The sequence below is a fragment of the Marmota monax genome, unplaced genomic scaffold, assembly GCF_021218885.2.
Source record: "Marmota monax isolate L192 unplaced genomic scaffold, Marmota_monax_Labrador192_F-V1.1 WCK01_AAM20220418_F8-fsc00249, whole genome shotgun sequence".
Lineage (NCBI taxonomy): Eukaryota > Metazoa > Chordata > Mammalia > Rodentia > Sciuridae > Marmota > Marmota monax.
In genome coordinates this window covers 103,767-127,950 of record NW_026694242.1, presented here as the reverse complement: position 1 = coordinate 127,950, position 24,184 = coordinate 103,767, and the positions used below count along the sequence as shown (strand labels likewise).

General features: G+C 40.1%; 1 protein-coding gene across 1 annotated transcript in view; it reads left to right on the top strand.

The window, feature by feature from the left end:
- The first annotated feature begins 21,810 nt into the window (after window positions 1-21,810).
- Window positions 21,811-24,184, top strand: part of LOC124108486 (zinc finger protein 708-like) — a 77,462-nt gene continuing 75,088 nt past the window's right edge. Inside the window, 1 exon segment of the mRNA XM_046466945.2 lies at window positions 21,811-21,984. Coding sequence (XP_046322901.1) covers window positions 21,904-21,984 — 81 coding nt within the window. The 5' untranslated portion in view covers window positions 21,811-21,903.

Genomic DNA, 24,184 nt, shown 5'->3' with positions numbered 1-24,184 from the left:
GTGCCCAGAGCTGTGCCGATGGGGTAAGCAGTTTGCCACTCACATGCCTAGCATGGGGAGTGGCCTGCCATACAGACACCCTTAACCTATGCCCTGTATGCAGTACTCCATGCACTTGTGCCCACAGAGAAGCACGTCTGGGGATTCTTCTTTCTTGACTTTAAAGAACAATTTCTCTTCTAGTTGCTTTTCTCAGGAGAAATTTAACATAATAATAATATAAATACCATAGATGTAAGTGTGAACCCTGAGCTGTATTTTCAAACCCTGACAATTTACAAAAGCAACCCATGGTTCTCATATCTACTTCTCACAAAGAGCTGCCATTCATTCAGTCAAGTATTGCCCAGGGATTACTCATTGTGTTACCGGAGGGTGTGTTTTGCAGAAGATGGGCTGGATGATGGTGTTGCCCTCTCTGAGATGTCAGTCATTTCTCCCTAGTGCTATTTATAGATTCCCAGAACACAAAGAGCCACAAGTAAGGTTTCTGCTGAGGGTGACATCAGTCCCAAGCCCACTTGCTTGAAGCAAGACCAGTCTCAAATCTCCATCTCACTTTTGTCTATTAGTGAATACCAAGAGGATATGGGGAGGGTTAGCAGTAGTGGTGAAGCTGAGCTCTGTGATGAGGACAACCCCAAGCTGTAAGTCTGCACATGTGTTGTTAGGGGTGACAGATCCTATTTCCTTTCCTGTTATGAACAGGATGGTGCTCAGATTGCATATGGGAGAAGAGATGTTTCTTCCTCTCACTTTCACCCTGGAATATGCCCACCCAGAGGGTCCAAATAACCCTGACTTGCAGTGGGGTGTCCTTCTCCTGTAATTCTCTCTACTTCTGTCCTGACCACCAGCTCGTGTCCACTGCCTGAGCAGTCCTCACTAGATGGTTGCAACACAGATGATGGTGCATGTATCACACAGCCTCCCCTGACTTTAGTGACAGCACCATATCTAACATGACTCCTTCCTGGATCCAGATACTAGAGGGAGTCTTTACTATCAGCTCTGACAAACAAAATTATTGATTTCTTTTGAAAATTTCTTTTTCATGTGTGATCTGTTTTTTCTAATCTCCTCACTTGGCCGTTCCTCCTTCTTACCATATGTGAATTCTTCAAATGTAACCTAATTCAGAAATCTGTGTTAGATTCCCTGTGATTTACATATCCTGCCACACAGAATGCTCACTCTAGGGGGCAGCTTGATTTCTTCAGTGCATAAAGGACATGAGTGCCCAGTACAATAGGGCATACGTGGACCAAGCTGGAAGTATCACTCTGTAGACCCTGGTTTGAGGGGTGTTTCTCAGATTACCTCCCTGATGTCAGAGAGCTTGTGTTATGTCTCATGATCTCCTGGACTATGTTGTACCAGGCATAATGTGCCCAGCTGGGAAGGTACATAGCTCAGGATTTCAGTCATCTATGGATCATTCCCATTCTCCAGGATGCTTCTTAACAACAATGGTACCTTAGCATGGACATTACTATAGATATTTCTTCACAACAGTACCATGGTACATTTACACAATTTTAATCTTATATACTTGATGCACATCATTTAGTGATGATTGTGGTTCAAAACTGGAGCTAGCAGAATGACCAGAATGTGCTTTCTCCTGGCCACTACCTGTATGAAGATTAGTTCTCCTCATTATTGCATGAAATTGTGTCCCTTTCTTTGAAGCATACTATCAGGAAAGGGTCTAAGTTCTTCCCAACACTGATACAGAAATTTACCATCAGAAAACAATTTTCCAACAGTTTCAAGGCAATGAACAACCCATCCATGAGTTCTTGACTATTACTGCAAATTCATGGCACCTGCACACTCCAGTTTGTATGACTGCATTTTCCTCAGCTACACTGATCTTAAATTCATCTAATGGCCTGGAGACACAAGTGATTAAAACATGTCATTTATTGAGTGTTAGAAAACTTAGATTGTGTAAGATTCAAATGTTTAAAATCAATTAAAGCAGATTCTGCGTGTTTCAGAAAATTGATAGAATGCCGTTTTTGGTTTTAAATTTCACATTTGTTTTTGTTGTTGAGACAAGGCAATTTTAAAACCCTCCTTCTTTCCTTTGTACCCCAGATTGAACCCAGGTCTTTTAGTCATTAAACTATCTCACCAGCCATTTTTTTATATTGGGAGAAAATCTTGCTAAGTTACTGAGCTTTGGCCTTGTAATCCTCTGACTCCTGAGCCGATGGGATTGCAGGCATTCAGCCTCACCTAAAAGCATTTTAAGTTATTTTTTACATGCTAATATAGATCAATTTAAGCTTATGCTATAAAAATATTTATATAATATTTGACTTACATAAAATAAATTCATAAGAATTGGCACATGCCATTTATATATAGATCTCACGAAAAAATAACTCAGGCCTAGTGATTAAATGTGAACCCTAAAATATTTGGGGGGTACCAGGGATTAAACTCATGGGCACTCAAACATTGAGCCATATCCCCACTCCTATTTTGTATTTTATTTAGAGACAGCATCTCACCAAGTTGCTCAGGGCCTTTCTGTTGCTGGATTTGAACTCACCATCCTCCAGTCTTAGCCTCACAAGGCACTGGGATTATAGTTTACAATTTTTAAATTTATCTTCTTTTTTCCTGGATTTACCATGGGAGACTGTCTTTTTCTAGCGATTTTTCATATTTCACAAATCCTGTATGTTTGCACTCATATGTTGAAGCTGAAAAAGTTGATCACAAAAACCACAAACGAGAAAAGCTTTTTATATCTGTTTTAAGAGACAGTTGGCAAGGAGTGCCGAAAAGCCGTTAAGAGGGAAAAGTAACTCTTAGGTTTTGTAGCACATAGTTTGAATTGTATAAGTAATTATTAGACTCTGGACATTCTAAGAAGACTTCACAGGTTTCAAACATCCAAATGATATTTTAGAAGGTAGAAATTGCACTGATTTGATCACTACACATGTTCAATTAAAATGCTGGATCCTATATGTAGCTACAAATTAAAAATTAAACAATAATTAACACTTCAAGTCAAGTAGCAAAAATAAACAAGGATAGCTGGAAATACAAACCATGTCTCAATAGTAACCTTAAATGTTAGTGGCTTAACACACCAATCAAAAGACATAGGCTAGTAGCCTGGATTTAAAAAACTCCAACAATATTCTGCCTCCAGGAGACTCAGGAAAAGACAGACTGAAGGTGAAAGATTGGGAAAAAACATACCACTCACATGAACCTTGAAAGCAAGCAGGGATCTCCATACTTATATTAAATAAAGTAGACTTTAAGCCAAAGTTAATCAAAATAGATAAAGAAGAACATCTCATAGTGCTCAAGGGAACCATACACCAACAAGACATAACCATGATAAATATATATGCCCCAAACAATGAGGCACCTATGTTCAAACTCTTTTCAAGCTCAAGGGTCAAATTGACCACAACGTGATCTGGGGTGACTCTAACACACCTCTATCACCACTGGATAGATCTTCCCAACAAAAGTTGAATAAAGAAACTATAGAGCTCAATAACACAATTAATAACTTAACTCACATATCTAGAATACATATCAGAGCGGAGGAGGAAGCCTGGCCCCACCCCACGCGCTAATCTGGAGGAAGACTATCAACCCTTAAAACCCAAAATCAAACTTTTAATCATTGAATATTAACAGTTTTCCCATTTTGTCTCCATGACCTTTTTTGCATTTTACTTTCACCTTAATTTTTTACTTTGCAGTGAACAATTCTTTTGTTAATACTTTCATTTAGATTATTTTCCCTATATTTGTGAATGGATTGTGCCTCAATTTTAACACTGCTCATTGCTACTGTATATAATTTAAATGATTTAATGTTGACCATTTAACCCATAACATGATTGAACTAATTCTTATGTTTTATTAGTTCATGGATATTGCTTAGAAACATTATAGAAATAATAGTATCATCTGCATATGCTATTTGATTTTTGATGTATAAAATCCCATTTAATATCCTCAAACAATATTTAGAAGTTAGAAAAGCATACATTTTTTTTCTTTTCCTAAAGATAAATTGATAAACACTTCAGTTCACACCATTAAGTATGAAAACAGTTCATAGCTGCCTTTAAGTGGATTGACAAAGAATTTTCCTCTGGTCATAATTGGCCATAAGTTTTACAGTAATTTGGTAAGTGATTTTCCAAAAGCTTTGCTCTATCAAAATGATTTTTGGAAACTTCCCAAATGACAATGTCCCTCTTGGTCATGAAGTTCAATCATTCTTTTTGTTGTTGTTCTCAGTTTGCTAGGGGTTTTGAATATCTGGGTCAACATCTATAAAAAGATGGTCAGCAATCTTCATTCTTCTGATGTGTTATCTGGTATTTCTGGCCTTACAGAAAGAATTAGTCAATTTTCTTCTTCTACATTTAGATGTGATCATGAATTATTGTTACTGATCCTTATTACATATTTCATAGAAATCACCCGTGAAGGCTCCTTTTAAAAAATGTGATTACTGTTTGGTTTTTTGGTGGGTCAATTTTTAGAGCTGGGTTTTTGCCAGGTTGGCCTCAGATTCCTTAGCCTAAATCCTCCTCCTGCTGTGGCCTTGAGATAGTGAAGACTAGTGGCATGTGCTCCCACATCAGCATAACTGCAAGTATTTTTCTGAGCATTTGTAAAGTTAAATGTTGATTTGTAGGTCTATTTTACATTTCTTCACATCTGGGTCTACTAATGTATTTATTGATTTCTGAAGTAATTTTCAAAGTTGATGATTATCTAGCAATTTATCTATATTTTGTTTTCCAGGCTCGAGATTTTCTTGGCAATTAAGATAGAATAATGAGGAAGCATAATATGGGAAAATGAGAACCTAGCATTTTGCCAATTGATCTCAAGATGCCCTGTGAAGGATGGAGAGTGTGCACCCATAATCCTGTGAGACAAATAAAGCAGAAAAGCTAAATTATCATATTATGTAGCCTAATACGTGATCTTGAGTAACTTTCATATGTCTTTACACACTTAAACAAGGGCAGAATCTAAGTATTTTACCATATTTAAATTAGGTTATGAGGGGTTTATGTTAAATTTTGGTGAGTTGTGTAAGTTTCTTATATTTTGGATGTTGAGCTTTTATCAGACATGGGGCTAGCAAGAATTTTCTTTAACCCAGTCTACTTTTACATTTCAATGATTGATTCCTTTGCTGTATAGAAGCATTTTTAGCTTTATATAGTCTCAGCTGTCTTTCCTTGCACAGTCTCTGCATATTCTATCTAAAACCATTGCCAACACCAATGACAAAAAAATTCTCATTTTCTTCTGGAATTTTTATGCTTTCAGGTTATATCACAATGAGATATAACCACACGCTTGTGGGCTCAATCAATTCTGTATGGTGCAATGTGGATATTGTCTTCTACAGATGTTTGCTTCTTTGAGATCCTGCTAAAATGAGTCAATTTTTCTTACAGGAAATGTCAGTTTTACTTCTTCATTTTTCAATTTAATAACTTCATGGGACATAACTTACATATCGTATGTCATGTAGAGATTTTAAACAGTACTAATTTGTATACTTAATACCAGGGAATTAATAAGTTTTAATATTTTTATAATCTTGCTTTGGTCATCTTCATACCTCATAGAACAATTATTGTTTGAGTAATTGTACATTTTGAAATCTTTAGAGGGAAATGAGGTTCTATTTTCAAAACCTCATTTTATAGAATGGAATCTCACATGAAGAATTTTCAGTTGGTAAGTGTCAAATAAGGGACCATGATCAGAAGGAAGTACATTAAATATTTTAGAAAATCAAATGTGCTGGTAAGTTCCAATTCATGGTGCCAAATTATAGGCTTGTGAATATAATTCACAAGAATTTGGAAGAATATTTTTATGTATTAGTCCATTCTGTTTTAATCACTAAAAACCTTTGGTAATATCTAATAATGGAAATGTGTAAATTCAATTTTGCTTAGAGGAACATTCAGGACACTTGAAATCCATCCTGCCCTGGTCACTTTCAGATTTTTTTCCAAAATTCAATTTTTCATGTCATTAGCATGCACAGATAAATGTGACCCTAAGACACACAGAACAAGTTAAAGCAGGAAAGCTGAAAGCAAAACTTGACTCTTCCATCATATCAGTCAGGAGAAAAGGACCCTCCTGCAGGATCCTGTGGATTTCCCAGTAATGAGAGCTTGGGGTCTGCAGAGAAGTGCATGGGCTTTCTCATCCCTGAGGATGTCCACAGAACAGAGTAGAGGAGAGTGTGGGTGTGGAGTCTCTAATCAAGACCTCCAGAGACCAATCAGGAAGCAGGCCTGATTTTATTGTGCAGTTACCATGTATATGTACTCAGGCAGTTCCTAAGCAAAATATAGACAGCCACCAATGCAATGTCTGCTAACTGTCCTTGCAGTGAACAATCAAAGAGTAGGACTGCAACGCATGGCCTCATGCCCAGAGCTGTGCTGATGGGGTAAGCAGTTTGCCACTCACATGCCTAGCATGGGGAGTGGCCTGCCATGTGGACACCATTAACCTATGCCCTGTATGCAGTACTCCATGCACTCGTCCCCACAGAGAAGCACCTCTGGGGCTTCTTCTTTTCTTGACATTAAAGAACAGTTTCTCTTCTAGTGGCTTTTCTCAGGAGAAATTTAAAATGATAGTAATATAAATATTATAGATGTAAGTGTGACCCCTGAGCTGTATTTTCAAACCCTGACAATTTACAAAAGCACCCCATGGTTCTCATATCTACTTCTCACAAAGAGCTGCCATTCATTCAGTCAAGTATTGCCCAGGGTTTGCTCGTCGTGTTCCTGGAGGGTGTGTTTTGCAGCACAGGGGCTGGGTGATGGTGTCACCGTCTCTGAGGTGTCAGTCATTTCTCCCTAGTGCTATTTATAGATTCCCAGCACACAAAGAGCCACAAGTAAGAGGTTTCTGCTGAGGCTGATATCAGTCCCAAGCCCACTTGCTTGAAGCAAGACCAGTCTCAATTCTCCATCTCCCTTTTGTCTGTTAGTGAATACCAAGAGGACATGGGGAGGGTTAGCAGTAGTGGTGAAGCTGAGCTGTGAGATGAGGACAACTCCAAGCTGTAAGTCTGCACATGTTTTGTTAGGGTGACAGATCCTATTTCCTCATCCCTTATGAACAGGATGGTGCTCAGATTGCATATGGGAGAAGAGATGTTTCTTCCTCTCACTTTCACCATGGAATGTGCCCACCTAGATGGTCCAAATAACCCTAACTTACAGTGATGTGTCCTTCTCCTATAATTCTCTCTACTTCTGTCCTGACCACCAGCTCATGTCCACTGCCTTAGCAGTCCTCACTAGATGGTTGCTACACAGATGATGGTGCATGTATCATACAGCCACCTCTGACTTTAGTGACAACACCATATCTAACATGACTCCTTCCTGGATCCAGATACTAAAGAGAGTCTTTACTATCAGCTCTAACAAACAAAACTTCTGATTTTTTTTGGAAAATTTCTTTTTCATGTGTGATCTGTTTTTTCTCATCTCCTTACTTGGCCTTTCCTTCCTCTTACCATATGTGAATTCTTCAAATGTAACCTATTTCAGAAATCTGTGTTAGATTCCCTGTGGTTTACATATCCTTTCACACAGAATGCCCACTCTAGGGGGCAGCTTGATTTCTCCAGTGCATAAAGGACATGAGTGCCCAGTATGATAGGGCATACATGGACCAAGCTGGAAGCATCACTCCGTAGACTCTTGTTTGAGGGGTGTTTCTCAGATTACCTCCCTGATGTCAGAGAGCTTGTGTTATGTCTCATGATCTCATGATCATGGACTATGTTGTGCCAGGCATAATGGGCACAGCTGTGAAGGTATGTAGCTCACGATTTCAGTCATCTATGAATCATTCCCATTCCCCAGGATGCTTTTAACAACAATGGAACCTCAGCATGGACATTACTATAGATATTTCTTCACAACAGTACCATGGTACATTTACACAATTTTAATCATATATACTTGATGCACATCATTTAGTGATGATTGTGGTTCAAACCTGGAGCTAGCAGAATGACCAGACTGTGCTTTCTCCTGGCACTACCTGTATGAAGATTAGTTCTCCTCATTATTGCATGAAATTGTGTCCTTTTCTTTGAAGCATACTATCAGGAAAGGGTCTAAGTTTTTCCCAACACTGATAAAGAAATTTACCATCAGAAAACAATTTTCCAACAGTTTCAAGACAATGAACAACCCATCCATGAGTTCTTGACTATTACTGCAAATTCATGGCACCTGCACACTCCAGTTTGTATGGCTGCAGATTCCTTAGCTACACTGACCTTAAATTCATCCAATGGCCTTGAGAAGCACGTGATTAAAACATGTCATTTATTGAGTGTTAGAAAACTTAGATTGTGTAAGATTCAAATGTTTAAAATCAATTAAAGCAGATTCTGTGTGTCACAGAAAATTGATAGAATGCCGTTTTTGGTTTTAAATTTCACATTTGTTTTTGTTGTTGAGACAAGGCAATTTTAAAACACTCCTCCTTTCCTTTGTACCCCAGATTGAACCCAGGGCACTTAGTCATTGAAGTATATCACCAGCCATTTTTTATATTGGGGAAAAATATTGCTAACTTACTGAACTTTGGCCTTGCAATCCTCTGACTCCTGAGCCAATGGGATTGCAGGCATTCACCTACACCTAAAACAATTTTTAAGTTATTTTTTACATGATAATATAGATCAATTTAAGCCTTTACTATAAAAATATTTATATAATATTTGACTTACATAAAATAAATTCATAAGAATTGGCATATGCCATTTATATATAGATCTCACCAAAAATAACTAAGGCCTAGTGATTAAATGTGAACCCTAAAATATTTGGGGGGTACCAGGGATTGAACTCAGGGGCACTCAACCATTGAGCCACATCCCCACTCCTATTTTGTATTTTATTTAGAGACAGCATCTCACCAAGTTGCTCAGGGCCTAGCTGTTGCTGGATTTGAACTCACCATCCTCCTGTCTTAGCCTCACAAGGCACTGGGATTATAGTTTACAATTTTTAAATTTATCTTCTTTTTTCCTGGATTTACCATGGGAGACTGTCTTTTTCTAGTGATTTTTCATATTTCACAAATCCTGTATGTTTGCACTCATATGTTGAAGCTGAAAAAGTTGATCACAAAGAACCACAAATGAGAAAAGGTTTTTATATCTGTTTTAAGAGACAGTTGGCAAGGAGTGCCAAAAAGCCGTTAAGAGGGAAAAGTAACTCTTAGGTTTTGTAGCACATAGTTTGAATTGTATAAGTAATTATTAGACTCTGGACATTCTAAGAAGACTTCACAGGTTTCAAACATCCAAATGATATTTTAGAAGGTAGAAATTGCACTGATTTGATCACTACACATGTTCAATTAAAATGCTGGATCCTATATGTAGCTACAAATTAAAAATTAAACAATAATTAACACTTCAAGTCAAGTAGCAAAAATAAACAAGGATAGCTGGAAATACAAACCATGTCTCAATAGTAACCTTAAATGTTAGTGGCTTAACACACCAATCAAAAGACATAGGCTAGTAGCCTGGATTTAAAAAGTACAACAATATTCTGCCTCCAGGAGACTCAGGAAAAGACAGACTGAAGGTGAAAGACTGGGAAAATACATACCACTGACATGAACCTTGAAAGCAAGCAGGGGTCTCCATACTTTTATTAAATAAAGTAGACTTCAAGCCAAAGTTAATCAAAATAGATAAAGAAGAACATCTCATAGTGCTCAAGGGAACCATACACCAACAAGACATAACAATAATAAATGTATATGCCCCAAACAATGGCACACCTATGTTCAAACAAACTCTTCTCAAGTTCAAGAGTGAAATTGACCACAACATGATCTGGGGTGACTTTAACACACCTCTCTCGCCACTGGATAGATCTTCCAAACAAAAGTTGAATAAAGAAACTATAGAGCTCAATAACACAATTAAGAACTTAACTGACATATATAGAATATATATCAGACCGGAGGAGAAAGCTCAGCACCATGCCAGGCCAGAGGGAGGAGGAAGTCCAGCTCCACCCCGCGTGCTAGTCTGGAGGAAGCCTATCAACCCTTAAAACCCCAAATCAAACTTTTAATCATTGAATATTAACAGTTTCCCCATTTTGTTTCCATGATCTTTTTTGCATTTTACTTTCACCTTTACTTTTTACTTTGCAGTGAACAATTCTTTTGTTAATACTTTCATTTAGATTATTTTTCCTATATTTGTCATTTTAACACTGCTCATTGCTACTGTATATAATTTAAATGATTTAATGTTGACCATTTAACCCATGACATGATTGAACTAATTCTTATGTTTCATTAGTTCATGGATATTGCTTAGAAACATTATAGAAATAATAGTATCATCTGCATATGTTATTTGGTTTTTGATGTATAAAATCCCATTTAATATTCTCAAAATTTAGAAGTTAGGAAAAGAAAAAAAAGTATGCTTTTCTAAAAATAAATTGATAAACACCTCAGTTCACACCATTAAGTATGAAAACAGTTCATAGCTGCCTTTAAGTGGATTGACAAAGAATTTTCCTCTGGTCATAATTGGCCATAAGTTTTACAGTAATTTGGTAAGTGATTTTCCAAAAGCTTTGCTCTATCAAAATGATTTTTGGAAACTTCCCAAATGACAATGTCCCTCTTGGTCATGAAGTTCAATCATTCTTTTTGTTGTTGTTCTCAGTTTGCTAGGGGTTTTGAATATCTGGGTCAACATCTGTAAAAAGATGGTCAGCAATTTTCATTCTTCTGATGTGTTATCTGGTATTTCTGGCCTTACAGAAAGAATTAGTCAATTTTCTTCTTCTACATTTAGATGTGATCATGAATTATTGTTACTGATCCTTATTACATATTTCATAGAAATCACCCGTGAAGGCTCCTTTTAAAAAATGTGATTACTGTTTGGTTTTTTGGTGGGTCAATTTTTAGAGCTGGGTTTTTGCCAGGTTGGCCTCAGATTCCTTAGCCTAAATCCTCCTCCTGCTGTGGCCTTGAGATAGTGAAGACTAGTGGCATGTGCTCCCACATCAGCATAACTGCAAGTATTTTTCTGAGCATTTGTAAAGTTAAATGTTGATTTGTAGGTCTATTTTACATTTCTTCACATCTGGGTCTACTAATGTATTTATTGATTTCTGAAGTAATTTTCAAAGTTGATGATTATCTAGCAATTTATCTATATTTTGTTTTCCAGGCTCGAGATTTTCTTGGCAATTAAGATAGAATAATGAGGAAGCATAATATGGGAAAATGAGAACCTAGCATTTTGCCAATTGATCTCAAGATGCCCTGTGAAGGATGGAGAGTGTGCACCCATAATCCTGTGAGACAAATAAAGCAGAAAAGCTAAATTATCATATTATGTAGCCTAATATGTGATCTTGAGTAACTTTCATATGTCTTTACACACTTAAACAAGGTCAGAATCTAAGTATTTTACCATATTTAAATTAGGTTATGAGGGGTTTATGTTAAATTTTGGTGAGTTGTGTAAGTTTCTTATATTTTGGATGTTGAGCTTTTATCAGACATGGGGCTAGCAAGAATTTTCTTTAACCCAGTCTACTTTTACATTTCTTTGATTGGTTCCTTTGCTGTATAGAAGTATTTTTAGCTTTATATAGTCTCAGCTGTCTTTCCTTGCACAGTCTCTGCATATTCTATAAAACCATTGTCAACACCAATGACGAAAATATTTTCTCATTTTCTTCTGGAATTTTTATGCTTTCAGGTTATATCACAATGAAATATAACCACACGCTTGTGGGCTCAATCCTCAAAATGTTGGTAGGTAACACATACTGCAGAGGATATGCAGAAAAGGAAACACTTGGACATCCTTGCCAGGAATATAAATTTGAATAGACATTAAAAAAACTATAAGGGGGTTTTTCAAAAAATTAGAACTAGAGATGCCATATGACCCAGACATTGAGAATATGCCTGGATTTTTAGGATTCTTCAGAAAAATAGAATACATAAAAAATATACATGTGTATACAGAAGGGAGCTTATTATATTTACTCACATAATCATGGGAGTAATAGTCACCAAATGTTTGCCTACAGGATGGCAACACTGGGAAACTGGTAACAGCTCAGTCCAAGAAGCTGGAAGCTTCACAATATGAGGAAACAAATGAAGCAGCTGTGGTCCAGGACAGAGGACTTAAATGATCCTGGTAGATAAAAAAAACAAATAACCTGATCAACAAGTGGGCTAAGGACCTGAACAGATACATCTCAGGAAAGGATACACAATCAATAAATATATGAAAAAAATGCTCATCATCTTTAGGAATCAGAGAAATGCAAATCAAAACTACTCTGATATCATCTCACTCCAGTCAGAATGGCAGCTATTATGAAGACCAACAACAATAAGTGTTGGTGAGGATGTGGGGAAAAGGTACACTCATACACTGCTGGTGGGACTGCAAATTGGTGCAGCCAACTTGGAAAGTAGTATGGAGATTCCTTGGAAATATGGGAATGGAACCTCCATTTGACCCACCTATCCCTCTCCTCAGTCTAAGCATAAAGGTTTAAAAACATCATACCACAGGGACATAGCCACATCAATGTTTATGGCACCACAACTCTCAATAGCTAAACTATGGAGCCAACATAGATGCCCTTCAGTGGATGAATAGATTAAAAAATGTGACATATATACTCAATGGAATTTTACTCAGCAATAAAAGAATAAAGTCATGGCATTTGCATATAAATAGATGGAGTTGGAGAAGATAATAAGTGGAGTTAGCCAATGCTCCCCCCCTCTAAAAACAAAAAACAAATGCTGAATATTTCCCTGACATAAGGGGGCTGACTTACAGTGTGGTAGGCAGGGGGAGCATAGGAGGAATAGATGAATTCTAGATAGGGCAGAGGGGTGGGAGGAAAAGGGAGGGGGACAGGGGTTAGCAAGGATGGTAGAATGTGTCATACATCCAGAGTGCATGTATGGAGACTTGAATTGGGTGTCAACATATGTTACATTAAAAAGATACAAAAATTGTGGTATATATGTGTATTAAGAATTGTAATTCAAAAGAAAAAAAGAATAGCATTAACTTAGATTAGGTAGAGGAAAGTGAAAGGAGGGGAAGGCAGGGGATGTGGGAATAAGAAAGAGAATGAAACAGACATTATTACTTTATGTATGTATGTGACTGTATGACCCATGTGATTCCACAATATGTATACTCAGAAAAATGAGAAATTATATTCAGTCTATGTATGATATATCAAAGTTTATAAATGCATTATACTGTCATGGATAACTAATTCAAACAAATAAAAATTTTTAAAAAGACCCAGGTAGAGCCAATGGTGCAAGTCCCCAAAGCGGACTTCAAGAAGCTTGGAGCATAAGTGAGTGACTGCTTCTCTTGCTTTTTTCCAAATCAAACCTATTGAACACCAATATATATGTTCATTACAGGTATTCCCCATGCTTTCTGACTCAGCCTTCTGGAAGCACGCACAGAGACACCTGCAGAGATCTTCCACACCAATTCTCTGGGTATCTCAATCCACTCAAATGGACAGCTGACATTAACAACTTCAACAATTGAAGGAAATAAAATCCATCTTTAGGAATATCTACCCTCCAAGTTAACTGCCATACTATCCACAACCTAAATTTCCAAAGAGTAACTCAGGAAGAAGAACCTATGGTATATTACCAATAATAGAGAAAGAGAGATTTATTATTGTGTTTACACACAAATGTATCAACATATATATATGACCTTTTCAGGTTTTTTTACAATTATTTTAAGACAAGGTCTTTTAAGGTGCAGTGGGTGTCACCAAGATGCGAGGCTGGCTCCAAGGTAGTGATTCTCCTCCCTCAGCCTATCGAGTCCCTAGCATGACAAATAAATGTGCCTCCACACCTCACTTATTACTCAACTTTAAAATAAGGATGATGTATATGGCAGTGTTGCCAAAATTTGAAGGCCAGCCTTAGTAGTTTGGTAACATTGTGTCTTAAAACTGAAAAAGATAATGACGGTGGATCTCTCTCACTGGTAAGGCAACCCTGGGTTGAAACCCCAGAAACAAAAGAATATTCTCCAATAACACAGACAAGCTGGAGGACTTTAGGCTAAGTGAGATGTAGGAAGAGCCTGGTTGTTATCAGGGAGCATCATCAATAATATCACATCATATACTGGAAATTCCAAAAGAGAGCAGGATTGTGTTCTTAGTGCAGAATTGGATAATTATGAGAGATGATGGGTTTTATCATCACATAGCAATTGCACATACTTATGGGATTCAGTGTGATGTTTATATATATGCATATCCATGTATTCATAATATCCAAACACCCTCTTCTGCCCTTGATGCCCCCCACACACTCCTCAGCCATACTAATCACTATTGTACTTGCACATGATATTATATTAGTTAACATATGAGATGTAACATTATTGTGTATTTCTTCACTTAGCATGACATCATCCAATTTCATCTATTTTGCTGACCATTAGAGGAGTTTGTATTGGTGGCTGAGTAATACACCATAATGTACTTTCTGGTGGATATGTTCAATTGCTTACCTACATCACTAGCTTTTCTCTATATCTGTAATGTTAAACATACTGTTATTCAACTTGAATTTATGTAACAAAAGAAAGCAACAACTACAAAAGAATGAAGAAACTGGGAGCCAGGGCACATACCTGCAATCCCAATGGCTTGGGAGGCTGAGGCAGGAAATTCACGAGTTCAAAGACAGCCTCAGCAAATTAATAGGGACCTATACAACTCAGTGAGACCCTGTTTCTAAAAAAAAAATTAAACATGACTGGGGCAGTGGCTTTGTGGTTGAGTGATACTGGGACCTATCCTTAGTATACACCCCCCTCAGAAATGAATAAAGAAACTAGAAAACTATGTCCTAACCTGATTTTATCAAGTGAAAAGAAGCCAAGGCATAAGAAAAATCATATTAAGTTTGTTAATATAAAGTTAATAGGCTATCTCTTTGAATTTTTCACAAAGTGCAATATTTTGAGAGCATTCAGTAGGTTATATTACATGAAAAACTGCTCTTGTGCAAATAATGAAATAAAACATTAGCCAGGTGTGGTTGTGCATGACTGTAATCCCATTGTCTCTGGAGGCTGATACAAAGCCAGCCTCAACAACTAGGAAAGGACTAAGCAATTCAGTGAGCCCCTGTCTCTAACTAAATTACAAAAAAATATCAGTAATGTTGCTGAGAGGTTGAGTGCCCCTGGGCTCAATCCACAGCATTAAAAACAAAAAACAAAGATAAAAAAGAAATAAGACATTAGGCTGCTGAACATTTGTATTTTCAGTGTTTCAAATATTTGGCCCAATACTCCCAAGTTCACTTCATCCATCAATTTATAATTGAAATCTCTAGTTATTTGTTTGTGAGAGAAAAGAGACAGAGATGTTCCTGAACCCTGCCATTCCTTTGCTAGTTTCTGCCATAAGCTAGGCAAAGTTCTGCCCATATGTGGCTCAGTCCTTTCTCTTCATGCAAGGATGCACCTTGAGGAGTGGATGTTGGCTTGACTGCTAAAGTGGGGAAGAGGTAAAAGGGAAGTAATGTGTGTGGGCGTGTGGGTGGGGTGTGGTAATGATGACTGCTGACCAAGTCCTACCCATGATCATCTTTTTAAAATGTACCCAGTAAATGGTTTATTTTCTTATATATCTTCTGTGATCCTACAGTTAAATGTGAGGGACCCTATTCTCCATACCCAGCTAGCTTAGCATTGTATTTCTCAGTCTGATGCCTCACAATTTGAAATACCTAGTCCCCCTTCCTAAGAGCCTTGACCTCATGTCTCTTTTGTTTATATTTTTAAGATCTGGGAAATCCACAAATAATAAGTTGCAGGTGAATCCACATTTGATGTTCCACTTCCAAGGATAAAGATAGATATTTTCTCTCATTGTGGCCTCTACCTTCTACCCACAAAATGGGGACATTATACATGTTTGCAAACCTAGATATTATCCTGAGCCAACCTGTAATATGAAAGTCAAGAATTGAATCCCTGGGGCTGGGGCTCAGGGTTAGAGCACCTGCCTAGCTCATGTGAGGCACTGGGTTCAATCCTCAGCACCACATAAAAATAAATATGTAAATAAAGGTACTCTGTCTACTACAACTAAAGAAAACAAAAAAGATGAATCCCTACCAGGGTTGTGATGGCACATGCATGTAACCCCAGCTGCTCTGGAAGCCAAGCCTTGAGAGTCACAACTTTGAGTCTAGCCTCACTAACTTGGGAAGACTGTATCTCAAAGAAAAAGAAAAATGGGATGATGATAGAGCTCACTGGTAGACCGTACCTAAGTCCTGTCCTCAGGATCACCGGGGAAAGTTTTTAATTCCTATCTTTTTTCTATGAGTTAAGGTCCCCACAAAAAAAGAAGGTGGCTTAGGGATAATGGTATATTTTCTAAAATCAAGCCATGTTAAATGTTCAAGTGTTCACATTTCTTGAAAAATTCCCAAGAATTTTGCTTTTGACATTATGGTCATTAGAACTGTCTTTAATTTTATGTTTGCTACTTATTTTCTTATGCACATAAATAACTGATGATATTAAATTTTATTTCTGTACTGAGCTCATCTGTTTCTTCTAATAGTAATTAGTGAACTCCTACATTAAAAATATCCACTTAAAATCCACTTCTACCTCATACCTCATTTTGGAAAACCACAAAAGTTAGACAGCAAGAAACAGAAGTAAGTTGCAATACCCCTTTGACAAAGGGAAAGATACTGGTGAGAATCTCAGAAGAACTCTATTCCCTACAAGTCAGAAACCAAGATAACAAGACCATAATCTCCTCCACACACATGATTTTATTCTGTTATTGCTGAATAAAATTTTATTGTGTATATATAATGCATATTTTTTATCTATTCATCCACTGAAGGGCATCTAGGTTGGCTCCACAGGATATCTGGCTAAAATGGTGATTCCCTAACCTCCATATCCCTGGGATCACAACCAGCTACAGTGTCAGATCTTTTATTGCTTTAGTTATTTACTCACTTCATTTGATCTATTTATTAATACAGGTGGACACCAGCAACTGCTCTAGGTCCTGTTGGCAGGTAACAGTCACATACATACACACAGCATCCTAAGGGGAGACTGTTGAAACAGGAACTCTGACCTTTTATTGTTCATGAAGACTCACCCAATGTCAGAACTTTGAATATTTTGAGGCAGGGTCTTGCTGATAGGCCAACTGTGGCCTCAGACTTGAGATCCTCCTAGGCAGCCTTCCAAATCCCTGGCCTTTATCGACATGTGCTACCAAACCTTGTCCTTTGCTTATTAAAAAAAATTTGCATAGCTGCTGGTTACCTCCCTCCAGTGACGTATGTGATATCAGACCCCAAACAATAAAAACCCCACACAATTCCAAAGCTCAAGTCTGACTCTGGCTGTGTGAGGTTGTGTAATGGGAAGGGATTCCAGGGAGAGAGAGGGACATCAGCTCAGAAAAAGTAGGTTCCTTGGTTTTCAAGGCAGAAAAGATCTTCATCATTGTCAGGCACGTGAACAGACCTATTTAGAAAACAGATGCACATTCAGGAAAGAAGGTGAGGGGCCGGGGTTTCAGTGAGGTTGGTAGTGTGCTTGCCCTGCATGCACAAGTTCATAGGTTCAACAAAAAGAAAGGAAAATGTGAGAAAGCTCTAAAGGGAGAGACAGCAAATACATGGTCTGAGGTGTTGCTATTTGGAGAGGGACATTTAAGTGGGGCTGGACTAGAGATGGGGCCAGAGCAGACTTCTGTAATTTCTCACCCATTTTTCTAAGCTTGCTCATATCATGCTAGTATTTGGGGGTCCAGGAAGCTGGTCTAGGAGAAATGCTGCATATCAGGGAGTTGCTTTTTTATTTTAAATCTGATCTTTATTTTTAAAAATAGTTTTTAGTTGGACAGTATACCTTTATTTTATATATTTCTATTTAATGTGGTACTGAGGATTGAACCCAGTGCCTCACAGGTGCTAGGCAGGTGCTGTGTCACTGAGTCAAAGCCCCAGTCCCTTGTTTTTAATTTCAAATATTTTGTGGGCATTTCTGCATTTTGGTGATTTATGAATCTTTTCCTTTGAAGTTCAGAGTAATTTTCTTCTTGGTATCCCAGCATTTCTGTCCCAGCCAGACGTGTTCCACAGTTCTTTATGGACCTCAAGTGTTGCTAGAGGAATGATTATTTGACCATTTAGTTATCAAAGCACATAGGGCAGTGTTTTCAGGACAGAAAATTAAGAAAATGCTCATTATTAGATTTCTATTTTTACTTTGATTTAGCCATGGACTCATATGGATTTGCAGTGATCCACAAACCAGCAGATTTCAGAAACTTTTCATGTTGACAACTCTTTTCAAATAGTTTCATTCAGATTGAGGCACATTTGACTGAGGATAAACATTAAGATGCTTTTAAAGTGCTTATGAATTTTCCTGGCTAGAATATTGCAGAGGGTTTTGCGAGTGTTCTCACCACTTTGTTTATCTCATTGGTGTTGAGAAACCTCCCAGATGCAAGGAATGCACCCCAGAGGCAAGCTCCTGCAGCTGGCCACCCACAGACCCCCACACCCACTGATCCAATTCTCCATCCCCCATTAATTGGGTGTCTGGTGCTGTTGGATTGTTAATTATTGGGTAAAACCCAGTGTTTTGTCCCCAAGGAGCCCAAGGTCTAGCTTGTTGGTTATTGGAACCACTGGGTTGGTTATTCCCTTTTCCTTGCCTCTCAAGACAAATCTGAGCTCCATCCAGGGACCTATATTTAGTGGCACTGGTACCTTAGGAAAATCTCTCATTTTGGTGAAGAAAACTAACAGCAATAATAATTAATCATTTCCCTCATGGGGGAAGAAGAGGTTCTGGCCCCAGGGGGTCCCTGGCTCTTTCCCTCTTCTCAGCCACATAATCTTCTCCTCATCCTGGGCAAGACAACTGTGTACTGCTCATCCCTGGAATCCTGGGCATGTGACTTGACCTTCTCAGTCTTCCTTCAAGAGAAATGTTCCCATTTCACAAATGCAGCAATACTGGTTCCCCACATAACTGGGCTGCTGTTACTGAGAAGCAAAAGTCAAAAGTACTGAAAATGAGGGCTGTGGCTGGGGCTCAGCTGCAGAGTGCTTGCCTAGCACATGCAGGCACTGGGTTCTATACTCAGCACCACAGAAAACTAAATGAATAGAGCATAAAGGTATTGGGTCCGATTCCAATAGAAAAAATATTTAAAAAAATAAATACTGACAAGGCAATGTATTCTAGCAATTAGGGAAATGCAAATTAAAACTGCCCTGAGCTTCTCTTTCACTCCAGTCACAATAGCAATTATCAAGAATACAGTAACAATAAATTGGTGAGGATGTGGGGGACAGGAAATGCTCACACCATGTTGGAGGCACTGCACATTGCTGCAACCCCTCTGGAAAGCAGGATGGAGATTCCTGTAGAAACTAGGACTGGAAGTACCATTTGACTCAGTTATCCCACTCCTCAGCATAAATCAGAGGATTTTAAATCATCATACTACAGGGACACAGTCACATCCATGTTCATGATAGCACAACTGACAATAGCTAAGCTACAGAAGCAGCCTAAATACCCACCAATAGATGAATAGATAAAGAAATTGTGGTATGTATACATGGTGGAATATTCCTCAGCTTTAAAAAAGGATGACCTCATAACATTGGCCAGTAAATGAATGGATCTGGAGATTATCATGCTAAAGTAAAATACAGCAATCCCCCCCAAATCAAAGGTCACATGTTTTCCCTGACATGTGTTATCTACATCACAAGGAAGGGGGCCCTCACAAAGAGAAGTTCAGTAGATTAGAAAAGGGGGAACAACAGGAAGGGAGGGGAGATAAGAACAGGAAAGACAGTAGCATGAATCCACCATAATGTTCCTATTTAAATATATGAAAATACCTAAGTGAATGGGCCCATCTTGCCCACCCACACGAATGGGGTCCTAAGGAGAATAAGGTATATTTTATGTTTGGATAAGTTTACCACAATGGACTCTATGGGCATGTATAACTAAGACGAACCAATAAAACAGAAAAAAATAAAAAGTACTGAAAAGACCATGGGACCAAATTGATAGCATCATAGCTGGATGAGGAAATGTCTTTAGGTACATTCCAGAATGTTCTAAACCGCTCCCCCATTGGGTGCTGCCAAAGGTATTGGAGCCTGAAGGGAAGGTGGAGGTTCAGGGCGCTGCATGGAGAAGAAAGGACCCCCCACCCGCATTCATCTGCAGGTGCAGAGGTCCCAGGGGCAGGTAATCTCGAGGCCTCCACGGTTAACCAAGGCAGAGAGGAGCAGGGTGCATTGGAGTCTATGGAGTTATTTACCAAATTAGGGAAACCTGGAATTGGCTTTCCTGGACTCCCAGTCAAACCCAAATTGTTTTTCCTTAAAGAGACAGACCCTTGAGCCCCTCTTAACAAGAAGTCTTCTCTGTATTATGTGACTTTTTGCATCCCTGAATTGGGGGGACAAGATGCAGAGCTGTCTTTGGAGACACATCGTCTTTGTTTGCATCAAGACAAGCAGGTAGGGCTTGTCCTTTTTTCTATTTCTTTTTCCTTGTGAAGTGCAGAGTATTCAGCTGATACTAAGGATGCACACCTGGGCAGGGGATCTCTGGTTTTTGGAGGAAGCAGGATCCCATTGCCTGGGATACAGGGGACTGTCAGGAACTAGGGAGAGCACCCAGGGTGGCCTTGATCTGTGCAAGGCTGTTATCCTGTGGCCACTGTAGATATATCTCTCAGAAAGAAAGAAAGAAAGAAAAGGAAGGAAGGAAAGAAGTGGCACACGCCTGTCATTCCAGTGGCTGGGGAGGCTGAGGCAGGAGGATGGCGAATTCAAAGGCAGCTTCAGCAAAAGCAAGGTGCTAAGCAACTCAGTGAGACCGTGTCTCTAAACTTCAAGCTAGGGCTGGGGAAGGGGCTCAGAGGTCGAGTCCTCTGAATTTCAACCCCCAGTGTCCAGAGAGCGAGGGAGCCCGGGTGCAGCTGGGGTTTACCCAGGTCTGCTCTCTGGGGGTCTCTTCTGTGATGATCTCCTTATTCTGCTCAGGCTCAATGTGGGCTCCCGACACAGATTCAACTCAGCTGGAGGAACATCAGCTCTCAAGCTGCCAATGGGATGGGAGCCTCCTCCAGGGCGCCTCCCAGCCCCCCCCCCCCGCCCCCCGCCCATGAGCCTCCACCAGCGGGAACCCTGACGTACTGGGCAGTTCCCAAGGGAAGAGAGGCCAGTTCTGCTTTGAGAATTTTGCACAGATGAACAGAGGACAAGTCAGCACCTGAAGACGCTCTGGGAGGTCTTATTATAGGAGGAGGCCCAGGTGGTGAAACTTTCAAGAAATGACTTCAATTTCCTAACATCAAAACCCAAGACAATTCAGAATTCTGGTCACCCTGACCCTAACCCAATGCCCAGACCTCAAAAGGAAAAGAAGAAACCTGCAGCCCAACCCGGCCATTCTTGTTTCCTCCTCGCCCGGAGCGGATATCACCCCCCTGTCACTCAGAAAGAAGGTTCGCTGGGCTCAGGCAGGGGAGAGTGGAGACTGACGGACGCGCTGTCCAATCAGAAGCCCCCGTGCTGAGCGCTGACCAATCCTGAGTGCAGCCAGAGAGCAGGAGGCGGACTTCCGCAAACAAGTTGGAATTTATTTCTCCGCGGTCCGCGGTTCCACTCAGATTCCTGCAGTTGGACTCCAGGCTTCACTCCATGCCCGGGATCCCGGGTGGCTCTGCCATGCAGGGGCCGAAGCTCCCCAGGGCAGACTTGGCTGCTGGGCACCAGGAGACGGTGAGTGTGCGGTGGCCCCTGGAGCCTGGACTGGGAGGCTCGGAGGGAGACGGGGCAGGGAGGCCATCCGGCGGGACCTGCTGTGGCGGGAACCACCCGAGCTGGCCGACCCGGACTCCGGGCGCTCTCTGCGTCTGCAGGACTGAGCCCCTCGGGGACAGCGCCCCTCAGTCCCCCTGGCCAGCCGGGTGGGGAGCGTGACAGTAGCGGAGACTCCTGCAGCCTCCCCCTCCCCTGGGGCAGCCTCAGCCCCTGCTCAGGTCCTACTTGGCAGGTGAGCGCGGTGCCCGGCGTCTTCCGGGCTGAGGTGATTGACAGGTGGAACCACTGGAAATAGCCAATCTCCAAGCCGCGCGATGGCGCACACCTGTCCGCCCAGAGGCTGGGGCGGGGGCGCTGATGGCCTCGGCAAGTTGGCCAGCCACTTAGAGACTCAGGGAGACCCTGCCTCTAAATGAAATGCAAAATAGGGCTGGGGATGGGGCTCAGGGGTCCAGTGCCCCTGAGTTCAATGCCCGGTACCCCCCCCCCAAAAAAAAAATCCAATCTCCAAACCCAGTTTTCCTGCAGGAGGGGAGCTGAGGTGTACAGGGATCTCGCTTATACCTGAGCTAGTTTTGTGGAGTTTATTGTTTTTGTTTTGTTTTGTGGGGTTTTGTTTTGTTTAGTAGTTAACAGAAGGTGCTTTACCACTCAGCCATGTCCCTGGTAGTTTTTAGTTTTTATTCTGAGCGCGGGTCTAGCTAAGTTGCTGAGATTGGCCTGGTTAGGGTTGGATTGATAATGACTTTTCCATTGCAATTAAGTGTATGATTTTTACATCCACGTGGGTTCCTGGGTGGACTTTGTTGATGTCGTGATTCCTCGATGACAATTGTAACAGTACAGCTTCCCAATGCACGTGTTAGGTAATAACTTCTTTTTTTTTCTCTTATAATTTTTTGCTATTATAATTCAAAAGTTTCTTGGTTAAGTTTACATATATTTAACTTTGTGGATGAATTTTAGGACTGGGTGCTTCCATTAAGGGTAAAGCATGCTGGATTGTTAATTTGTGCATCATAGTTATACATAATACCACCTGCATATGGCACCCCTGTAAAGCTTACCCATGGTATTTTATACTATTTTTAAGCTGAATGTACCATGACTATTAATGTATTATCCTGGTCATATGAACTGATTGCAGCAAGTCTCTGCGGTGGGGGACTATCATGTGTCTGTAATGGCAAAACAGTTTCCACAAATAGTTAAGAAGCACTTAAACTCCTTGAGTTTATTAGAATTCTTTTGTTTCCTATCTTTATTGATGTATTTCATTTTCTCTCTGATAGGGTTTTAGTTTACATTTCTCAGGTTTCTAAAGATGTTGGATTCTTTTTATTCTCATTATTATTGAACACATGGGTATCTCCTGGACAAATTGGCAGCTCAAGTCTCCTCCCTGAATTTCTTTGGTGGTGGATTTCAGAGTGTCTTGACCGTGAGTATCACCAGTCCGTGGGCCCTTTTCCTACCCGAGGGGGCTGGGATCTGCAGGGGTCTCAGGTTTTTCTTTCTCCTGAGCTTTACTTCATTTTGGGGGCGCATGGGGGGCATAGAGGATTGAATGCAGAGATCCTTTCCCACTGAGCTACATTCTTCGTACTTTTTATCATTTATCTCAAGACAGAGCTGAGATGCTGAGTCTGGCCTTGAACTTGGGCCCCAGCCTCCCGAGTGGCTGGGATTACAGATGAGGCCCTCCTGCCTGGGTCCCCCTGAATGTTCTAAATGTAAGAAAGCAAAGTGTCAGATCCAGAACCCCATCTCCCAGACGAAAGCTGTACACATGTATCAATGAATTCCTCAAATTCAAGTCCCCTGTCCCCATTTCCAGGAAAAATTGTGTGTGTGTGTGTGTGTGTGTGTGTGCGCGCATGTGCGTTTGCATGTGCATGTGTGTGCATGTGTATTCTCCCTTTCTCTCCCAGGCCAGACACCTTGTCAGAATGTCTTTGGGCTGAGTGTTCACCTTGTGGACTGCATGTCCTAGGGGTCTGTGATATTTTCCTGGTCCTGTTTTGGCTCTGCCTGACATGAGCATCCCACTCCTGGCACATCTGAGGTCTCCTGAGCGTCTGGTAAATCTCAGCCACCTGTGGACCTATGAGCAGGTGCATTTAGGGGAAGTAGTTTCTCAGGGGAGCAGGTGATTGCC